The following is a 9,961-nucleotide window of genomic DNA, read 5'->3' on the forward strand; positions in this document are numbered from 1 at the left end:
GCACAAGACAAACCGCATGATACATCCCTGCCATTTCCTTCTAGGAAAATGAATTACCATGTTTTTTTCAATGACTTGAAAAGAAGATCACTTGCTTTTACGCTGGTCTCTATTGTTTTTAGCAAACTAACTTTTCAAGTCCATGGAGCCATTCTATTCTGCTTTTTTGACGATGTCAAAAATCAGTTGTTCTAGAGTTTCAAATTTATCTTTCTCAAGCTGTCCTTCTTTGATGTTCATTGGCATGGATAGCATCTTTACTAGATCTTGTAAAAACAAGGGCAAATTGACTATATGTTCATTGGCATGTTCTAAAGCAAATGGATATGAGAAAACAAGGACAAATTGTTTATGTATGTGATCAACAAGTCCTCCTTTATTTGATCCTGAAAAGAAGTAGATCACTTTATGAGAGGCGGCCGCTTTATTGGTTCATGTGCGGCCATGCAGGCAGGTGATCGCCATTCGATGGCGCATGAGATGGGGGGTTTAGAGGGGTGGCCTGGGCGACGATGGCACAGCGAAGGCAGCGCACGGCAGCGTCCGCTGGCCTCTAGTAACGGCAGTGGGTCTATTTGGTCCTTGCGGGTAGGCGGTTAGGGGTGGAGGAAGATCTCAAGAATGAAAAAGGGACTGGGCTGGAGGAGGAGAGGGGTGCCCGGCCTTTGGTTTTCAATCCAACGGCTGGACAAAAGCGAATTATACCAAAATCTACTTCATCCACTGACATGTAATCAGTCCCAATCTTTATTCCTTATTCAAGACAAACACAATGTGACACCCATGCATGCATGTTGGCTGGCGTACACGTCAATCCGCACTCTTCACTCTTCAGCCTTCACTCGTTACCACTTCATTTTTTTTCTTTCGAGAAGTTCACTCACTCGTTGCAGCCTAGACGGGTAGGAACGGTGGGATGCTCTGCTCGTTCCTGAAGTAGTCGTCGGGATCCACCTGGCCCTTCACCGTCGCCAGCCGGTGGAAGTTCCCCATGAAGTACTTCTCCCCCCAAATCCTCCCGCTCTCGTACGTCGGCACGCCGTTGTCGCCAACCACGTTCTGCCCGATGTCCAGGTCGCGGTAGTTGACGAAGGCCTCCCTCGGGTTGCTGCTCACTTTCTGCTCCATGAACCCGTACAGGCCGTTGATCCCCCCGTTGGCCGCCTCCGCCGCGCCGCCGTCCGCCCACCAGAAGGCCACGTACTGGATGTTGTAGAGCACGCCGCTGCGGTGCGGGTACGGCGTGAAGGAGTCTGGGATGACACTGCCGACCACGCCGCCGTGCGGCTCCAGGATCATCATCAGGGCGCCGTTCCGCGACAGGTGCTCCCGGTAGATGCTCTCCCACCCCGCCTTGCCCACGGCGCACCGCACGTAGTCCGACTTGTTCTTCACGTAGGTGCCCAGGTTGTTGGTCCGGTTCAGCATCCCCTCCAGGGGGACGTTGATGTCGGAGCTGCTCAGGGTGATGAACGCCATGGCGCGCACCCAGCTCATCTCCCTGCAGTCGCCCGCCGTCGTGCCCAGCTCCGGGAAGAAGGCGTCCATCTTGCCCACCAGCCGCGAGCAGCTGCCGAGGAAGAGGGTCTGGAAGACGGTCCTGTTGCCCTGCACCACGGCGCGGATGGTAAGGTCCGGGATGAACGGCCTCAGCGCGAACGTCTCCCATTTTGCGAGGACGGCGGCGGTGGTCTCGTCGAAGGCCATGTCGGCTTTGGCCACCGTCACCGTCCGAGGGACGACGGAGAGCTTCAGCTTCCAAGACACCACCACGCCGAAGCTCTCACCACCTCCACCACGGATGGCCCAGAAGAGATCCTCCCCCATGCCCGCCCTGTCGAGGAGGTCGCCGTTGGCGTTGACGATCTTGGCGTCGAGGACGTTGTCCGCCCCGGTGCCGAACTTGCGCATCATCAGGCCGATGCCGCCTCCGCTCAGGTACCCTCCGACGCCGACCGTCGGGCACGCGCCGCCCGGGAACGCCAGCGTGGGGCTGGCCATGCCGATGGCGTAGTAGAGCTCGCCCAGCGTGGCGCCGGAGTCCACCCACGCTGAGGCCTCCCCGGGACCGGGACGGACGCGCACGGCGCGCAGCCTCGCGAGGTCCAGCACCGCGAACACCTCGGCGCGCACGGACCGGTACGACAGGCCCTCGTAGTCGTGACCGCCGCTGCGCACGCGGAGGCGCACGCCGTGGCGGCGGCCGCACCGCACGGCGTCCTGGACGTGGGCGACGTCGGACGCCGTGACGATGCACGCGGGCCGCACCGTGGCGTTGGTCGCGAACCTGGCGTTCTGGACGGAGGCCGTCAGCACGGACATGAAGCCGCTCGAGCTCTGCGTGTACAGGAGCTCGCCCGGTATCTTCTCCGACAGGCATTGAAGGAAGTTCTCCTCGGAGGAGGCTAGCGAAGGGAGGAAGACATCGCAGCAGAAGTACACGACGAGCACCAGTGACAGCACCGTCGTCGAGACGGCCATGAATAATTTGCTCGGTGTAGTGGAGTGGAGACTGCTAATGGCAGCCAAGCTTGTTATGGTTGTGGAGCTGGCTAATGCTGCTTATAATGAGCTTGATGATGATTTGAGTTTGCTAATGATGCCTAGTATGGTTGACCTGTCCAGCTGACTTGATCTTCGTCTCCTCGCCGCGCGCACGTTCGCAATGTAAGTTTATCATGTCAACTGTGAGTCTTAATGACGGCCTTCATCCCGAGACGTGGAGGATGCTAAACGAAGAACTAGTTGTAGTAGTTAAGCTACTCGACTGATTTGATTCCTACAATACATTGGTGTGGTCAATGTCAACTGGTTAACGAATCACTCCACTGATTCAACTACACACAAAACATGGGCGTTTGTGGGAAGAGGAGCGAAGAGTTCTTTTATGAAGCTGAGGACAACTCCAACACGAATCACCAAAACGAACTCATCGAAATGTCTACGAATACATGCTGGACGTGTCCATGGACAAGGATAGGGGGGAGGTCATTCAACCGCAGGCGTCAAATATCTGCTCTCAGTTTGTTATTTTCTATACATGTACTATTGAAAACAATCAAAGATAAACAACACAATTCTTAAGCATCTTGAAGGTAAATATTACAATGCAACAATAATTCAAATAAAAAACTTATAATCCAAACATAAAGTTTTGAAATAAAATAGTTCAACTTAGTCGAGCACATGTTCGAATTTTCCATATGAAATGCCCTCAACCAGATCATTTTGCAGCTGCTCATGAGTTCCTCTTATGTTGAATTTCATGATGCATTTGGATAAGATCATCAAATGTCGTTGGAATCTGCTCTGGAAGCTGGATAGGATTTGAAAATCCAGAGCATGACAAACTCCATCACCCTCATCCTCCACAATCATATTGTGCATGATCACAAGCATCATCATCTTTGACAATGTCTTTGGATCCCACAGTTTAGTAGGTCCACAAACAACTACAAAACGGGCTTGGAGCACTCGTTTGCCCCCTCGACATCCTTTCTAGCAGCTTTTTATCTTGGGCAAGGCGACTTTTTTGTTACCACTTAGTTCGGAGATGGTCTTGACGAAAATCGGTAATGGAAGAGAAACCATCACAAAGTACCACATGCTGTAGACCACCGATGGTATAGTTGCACTTAGAAACGTTGCCCACACACAAGCTTGCAAACAAAGGAAAACGTTGTAGCACATAGATGCCATCGTGAGATCCAAGCATGCCAAAGAGGAGTGCCAAATCCAAGTACAAAGGTCATGTGATGCACCTGATTCAAGAATGGTGGACTTTTTATCAGTTGAATGGAATCTAGCCGCTCTTAAAAATATACGTATCAACTAGTTCACACACCCCAAAAATATATGCCCATGTCTCCTGAGGAAACCGGCAAGCAGCAATTGTAAGAACACGCTGAATAAATGCATGAATATACCATGTGTTGTGGTGGGGCAATATAGAGACGAAATGAATACCGAAGAAAACACAAAACAGCAAGAGAAGTGCTTTTCAGAAGCATGGAGAAAACCAAGGAAAAAACTGGTTTCTTAGAGGGCGGTGTGATCCATGAAGAAACGGAAAGCTCCGGCTAAGGTATATTACCGCACAATCACGGGCAGGTAATCTGAGCAACTATTTGGGCATATGATCATCCAAATTTTGATCGATTGAAACAACACATACTATAATAGTCATCACAAGCCCAGTATGCAAAACAAAAACAAAAAGGGCCTCTTGGCCATTTTCATGTTGTATGTCATGACTATGTTTTCTCCCATTAGCGTCTCTCTGACCAAGAAAAAACGGAGCTTCTTCACTAAATTTGCAGTCACTTGGGTCCAGCCTTCCCATAAGAGTCGCGCAGGGTCACAGTCCTGTTGAACACAAGCTTCTCGGGCGTCGAGTCCGTGTCCACAGCAAAGTAGCCTGGAATTACATTCAAGAAGAGCGGTCAGTTGAATCAAGCGACGGAGAGGAATGTCAACAGTATACAGAGGTTCAGAGATTACCGAGCCGCTCAAACTGGAACTTGTCGCCCAGAACTGCAGTCGCGAGTGACGGTACAGCATATGCATCCTTTACAACCTCTTTCGAGTGCGGGTTCAGATCGCCCAGCCAATCTTCCAATTCGGCAGGATTCTAAGAGAGCAAGGAACACATACACAGAAAAGTGACTTTCCATCCCTACACACATCAGTAATGACAGCAAGAACAGCGAGCAGAACTATACCTCCGATAGGAATAATTTCTCAAACAATCTTATTTCAACCTTTAACGGCTCAACTCCAGGTGCTGGCTGGGCAACCCAGTGCAGAACACCCTGAACAAATTGGAAACCAAGTCAACATCCAGAATATATTTTTGTGTGTGTGTTTCAACTCCCTGAGTAGACTTGTAAAGATTCAAATCACCCGTTACCTTAGGTTTAGAGGTCTTTGAGGGGTCATACTCGGCTCGAATTTCAACAATATCATCTGGATTATCACCATAAATAACCTCTGTGCATTTTATCGGGAATGCATACCTAGTAATCAAATAGACATGTATCAATTTGTAAACATGCAGATATGGAGTAGGTGAAGTACAATAGTCAAGTATTTTCAGCTCAACTTTCTTAACAAATGAACAGTAGTTCCAAATCAATTACCTCAGCAGGGCAGATTTACCAGGAGCCAGTCCATAGTAATCTTTCGAGTCCTTCACGCGAAAATCAGTTTTTTCAATGTAGACGGTTTTTGAGAAAGGAACCTGTAGAAAGGTAGCATATAAGAAACTATTTAGCATGGACACAAAGTAAAACGTATAAATCAAAGACGTGGTAAACCTATAACATTTACATAGCAACAAAACCTATTCTTCTCATCATATACTGAACATGAGAGGCACCTTGTAGTAGGACGAAGCTTCATCAGCAGGAGCATCAGGCCACTTTTTTCCATCAAGGTCTATGACTTTTCCATCTTCCAAGTTAGTTATTACAACCTAATAATTTAGTGAAGGGTGAGTGTGTTAGGAACTTCTAAAGGCTTTAGACATGAAGTGAATTGCAGCAGGAACTGAGTGCCAAACCTTTAAAGGATGCAAAACCACCATGGTTCGAGAAGCTGTTTTATTCAGTTCTTCTCTGATATGATATTCAAGACGGTCAACACGAATTAAGCTATTATCACTGCATATAGAAAGAAGTGCTAATCAGTAGCAGAAACAGAGATTTAATGCTTGAGCATATATAGACCAAAGCATGGTTCATGTGAGCCTTTGTTAACAACAAATCATGCATTTACCTTCTCGTTATCCCAATTCCACGGATAAATGAATTGATCGCAGTTGCTGATACTCCTCGTCGCCTCAGTCCTGCCAAAGTCAACAAACGAGGATCATCCCACCCATCTACCCACTTCTCTGTCACAAGCCGATTCAACTGCAACAGAACAAGGAAATGGATATCAATAAGTGCATATCAAATACAATTATCTTCTCTCTTTTTTAACATACCTTTCTTTTGGACATCATAGTATGTGATATGTTTAGCCTTGAATACTCCCAAACATATGGCTGGTACAAGCCCAAGGCAACAAGTAGCCAGTAGTATGACGGGCGACGAATGTCGAACTCGAGCGTGCACAACTAACAAAAAAACACAATCAGTCAAGTTATAGTTCAACCGAGGCAGAGCTATTTCAAGAAATGAACTTACAGAATGTGTAATGTTTTCAAGTGAATCCACCATGCAATGAGCATAGTCATAGCTTGGATAGATACACCATTTGTCGCCAGCATGCGGATGAGGAGTGAACTGTATGGGCATCAAAGATTGAGTTTTGTATGTGTGAGATGGACATTCAAATTCATCAATTGAGTTGCAATGTTGCATCGCTTACTTTTATTCTATATGCTATTAAATCAGACATGTTCTTGTTATCATTCTGCATGTCCTGCTTCATTCGGAGAGTTGCTGCACCTTCAGCAATCAACCCGCGTCGCATGTCTTCAAATAACTGCAAAGACTCTTCAATGGGCCTATCCCTCCATGGACTATCCATCTTCTTTTCCCTGTATTCCTTGATTTGTTCTGCAGTCTGGCAAGCATACACTAGTCAGTATCTACACACTCCTTTCTAATTAACTATTGCACCATGATAAAGAACGGATAAGAGCAAACAAACCTGGTGATCCACATAGGCTAGCCCTTTCCGTATTAACTCAACTGCATGCTCATATAAATCTTGGAAATAATCACTTGTATATGTAACTTTATAGGGCTCCCATCCCATCCACTTGACTATCTCCTGAATGTGGTCTATATATTCTTTCTTTTCAGCTTCTGGATTTGTGTCATCAAACCTGTAATTCAAAGACACAACAGTCCATTTTGACATGAATGAGAATGCAAAAAATAAAGGAGCAAGAATTCTTTGCAAGCACTTATGTACCAAGCAAAACTAATTAGAACTCATGATCAAAATAGATATAATTAATCAAATGTAGTACTCCCTCTGTCCCAAAATAAGTGTCGCTGATTTAGTACAAAGTTAGTACAATAAGTGTCGCTGATTTAGTACAAAGTTGTATTAACTTTACACAAATTCAGCGATACTTATTTTGGGACGGAGGGAGTATAATAAGAGAATAAGCATAAATTCAAAGACCATTTCCGGTATTTATTCAATGGCATGGTCAAGGGGAAAATGAGAACATAAAACAAATAGTTGGCACAAAATTGACCTTAGAGCAACATTAACAGGACAAAAAAGTACATAAAAATAACAAGCGGAGAAAACTGGAAATTCATATATTTATTACCTGAGATAACAGTGACCATTTCGCTCTTTAGCCAATCCAAAATCAATAAACATAGCCTGAATGAGATGAAGCATGTAAGCATAATCTTACTATCTTCATGTTTCAGGTAAGTACCATATATGAGAATGTTTTTCATTAAACCTTAGCATGACCGATATGAAGATATCCATTAGGTTCTGGCGGGAAACGGGTCATCACTTTTCCACCAGTTGCCTTAAGATGTTTCTCTAATATCTCCTTCGTGTTATGTGCCCTCCATATGTTCCCGTCGCTGAAGAATATTTCTGTATGAACCTAGCTCGTGAAAAGAAATCAAGACCACTTAAGTTAACTTCTCACAACACCAAAGCTCCAACAGATAGTCAATCAAGGTGCTTACGAGAAGGATAACTACTTGGGAAGTGCACAACTGAGATGCATAACACCAACAGAAATTTGATCAATTTATCTCACAATCTATGGTACCTTATTGTTTTCCTCTGGCTGGGGAAATATTGTATAAGGATTCAGTTCCTCCTCAGATGGTGGGGCAGCAGTGGCTACTGCAACTTTTTTCTCCTGCAGTTCACAGATATACCATAACTAAGTAATTATCAAATCGTCATATTTTAAACCCAAAGGATCCAATTCAGCTCACCAACCTCAACTTTTGCTGGTTTTTCCTTCTTCTTTTTCACTGGTTTTACATTGTCAGCTTCCGTCTTTGGACCTAGTATCTCAGCAAGCTTCTTCTCAATCTCCTCCTGTAAGAGCAAAAAAAATAAGTGGTTCAAGATAAAGGCGAGGCAATACAACCAGACACACAAGTATTTAATCAGGATCATTTTGCACCTTTGTTGCCTTAGCATCGCCCCAGGGGTGCCGCTTCCTGACCTGTCCGCATAGGCCACCAACTGGGAGAAGGAAATGCAGGATCAAGGACCAGTTCTCTTCCCTCTAGTAATAAATCAGAAAATTCAGTAATATAAAAGTGAACTGGAAGCCAAACCATTTATGTGATACCGCTGCTCTAATATAGCTTCCATGTTTTCCTTTAGAACCTCAGCAACAGTTGACTGAATCTCTTCAATAGAAACAACCACACCTGCAGTCACAGATTGTGTTACAATAAATTGGAAGGATTGGACAAGAAAAGGTGCCCCTTCCATGTCCGATCGCAGAAAATGTGCACCAATTCAATATTCTTTTATCATCCAAACAACCACATTCTAAAATCACGCTGGTAGAAATTTTTAGTGTACAGTCAGTGAATGTGCAGGCATGATTTATAATTTGCAGAAGCATAAAACTATATTCTGATTACGAAAACATACCTACACCACAGGCTTCTTCAAACTTCCCAATATCCAAAGATTCAGGACCAGTGTTGGTAAGAAACGACAGAGCAGCATCTAGCTGTGCAGGGTTCTTGATCTGAAGTGACATAGCAAAAAATACTTCAGATCCACGGCATAGGGAGAAACAAGCACTGAAACAGAACTAATTCTTCGCTTGAGCTCCCGGAAAAGAGCAGATAATGCAAACTGTGTGTTGAAACTGGATTGAAACATGAATAGGCCGGCAGACATATATACCTTCGTCGAAACGATGTAGTTAATGAGAGCGGGACGATGGACAAGTGCATTATTTGGGTATTTCGTGGCAACCTGTTTCATTCACGAACAAGTGCGCCCTCATAAGTCACACGCATAAGAATTCTCAAATTCAGCTGGGGAAATTGGTGCAGCTGCTTACTGCGTACAGAAGATTCCCAACGGACTTGTCGCATCCAGTTATACCAGCCTGTTCATACGCAGATCTATGGTTAAAAGGGGCAAAACATGGTAGGGCTTCCCAGAGATAGGTGGCGCCGATTTGGTCAGAGTAAGCCGACGCAACTTGCATCGGACGAGCAGAAATCAAACCCTAGCCGCGGGGACTACTACACGGGTAACGAGAGGAGGTGCTGCTTACCTCGGCTACGACGGCGGCTAGGTTGGCGGTGACCTTGCTATTGACCAGCGCGTTCTCGGCCGTGCGCTGGTCGAGGCCGAGCGCCAGCAGCGTCTCCAGCTGCAGCAGGGCCGGGGCCGGGGCCTTCTCGCCGTCGACCATCTCCGCCGCCGGCGCCTCCCGCTCCGGCTCCGGGGTCGAGTGTCCGTACGCGTGCGCGCGCCGCAGCTGGGGTTCAGGCGTCTCCGGACAGGGAAGGCCTGGGAGCGAGAGAGATGTGGGGATTGGGGAAAAGTGTGCGTGGCGTTGGGGGTTTCTGACGCAAGCCCACACATAAACCCTCCGGCCCACGCGCGTGGGTTGTGTGAGGCGATGTGCGTGGCCCGTGGCTTCGGAATGCGACTTGGGTGCCACGGAACTTGTTCTCTGTCGATTGGATATTGGATACAGCCAGACTGGTTCGCGAGCATCGTTTGTTTTAAGACGTGTCACGGCTATCACTTTCCCACGGCCGGATAAACACCTCGAACGTCAGCATCATGTGCGTGAATCTTATGTCCAAAAACAACATTTGCTTCCCAACTCAGAAAAAACATTTGCTTTTAGCAAGATTACTTCCTTCATCCGGATATGTAAGTCATATTAGGTCCAATTTACAGACCAGGATAGAGGTAGTAGGGTGCTATGAACGAAATATAGGCAAGTTTGACAAATAAGTAGGGCCCGAATTTGTAT

The 9,961-nt window shown here is 46.5% G+C and overlaps 2 protein-coding genes across 2 annotated transcripts; both read right to left on the reverse strand.

The window, feature by feature from the left end:
- Window positions 1-725: 725 nt before the first annotated feature.
- On the reverse strand, window positions 726-2,540 carry LOC119275129 (berberine bridge enzyme-like 26). Its single transcript, XM_037555924.1, has one exon. The coding sequence runs from the start codon at window positions 2,479-2,481 to the stop codon at window positions 895-897; it is 1,587 nt and encodes a 528-aa protein (XP_037411821.1). The 5' UTR covers window positions 2,482-2,540; the 3' UTR covers window positions 726-894.
- Window positions 2,541-4,015: 1,475 nt separating this feature from the next.
- Window positions 4,016-9,525, reverse strand: LOC119275130 (glutamine--tRNA ligase-like). Its single transcript, XM_037555925.1, has 22 exons — window positions 9,248-9,525; window positions 9,029-9,076; window positions 8,869-8,940; window positions 8,608-8,707; window positions 8,283-8,378; window positions 8,126-8,187; window positions 7,936-8,037; window positions 7,760-7,852; window positions 7,436-7,588; window positions 7,295-7,350; window positions 6,658-6,835; window positions 6,373-6,570; window positions 6,189-6,287; window positions 5,987-6,118; window positions 5,776-5,912; window positions 5,561-5,660; window positions 5,378-5,473; window positions 5,139-5,239; window positions 4,910-5,015; window positions 4,722-4,811; window positions 4,501-4,630; window positions 4,016-4,417 (listed from the first exon to the last, which is right to left on the reverse strand). The coding sequence occupies exons 1-22, from the start codon at window positions 9,386-9,388 to the stop codon at window positions 4,320-4,322; spliced, it is 2,388 nt and encodes a 795-aa protein (XP_037411822.1). The 5' UTR covers window positions 9,389-9,525; the 3' UTR covers window positions 4,016-4,319.
- Window positions 9,526-9,961: the final 436 nt, after the last annotated feature.

The sequence above is a fragment of the Triticum dicoccoides genome, chromosome 3B (genome assembly GCF_002162155.2).
Source record: "Triticum dicoccoides isolate Atlit2015 ecotype Zavitan chromosome 3B, WEW_v2.0, whole genome shotgun sequence".
NCBI lineage: Eukaryota > Viridiplantae > Streptophyta > Magnoliopsida > Poales > Poaceae > Triticum > Triticum dicoccoides.

Excerpts from the sequence above, each read along its gene's own strand:
- LOC119275129 (XM_037555924.1), bottom strand. The coding sequence starts at position 2,481 with ATGGCCGTCTCGACGACGGTGCTGTCACTGGTGCTCGTCGTGTACTTC.
- LOC119275130 (XM_037555925.1), bottom strand. The coding sequence starts at position 9,388 with ATGGTCGACGGCGAGAAGGCCCCGGCCCCGGCCCTGCTGCAGCTGGAG. Across the intron at positions 8,941-9,028 it reads TTGGGAATCTTCTGTACGCA|GTTGCCACGAAATACCCAAA; the intron begins GTAAGCAGCTGC and ends TGAATGAAACAG. Across the intron at positions 7,853-7,935 it reads AAAAACCAGCAAAAGTTGAG|GAGAAAAAAGTTGCAGTAGC; the intron begins GTTGGTGAGCTG and ends TGTGAACTGCAG.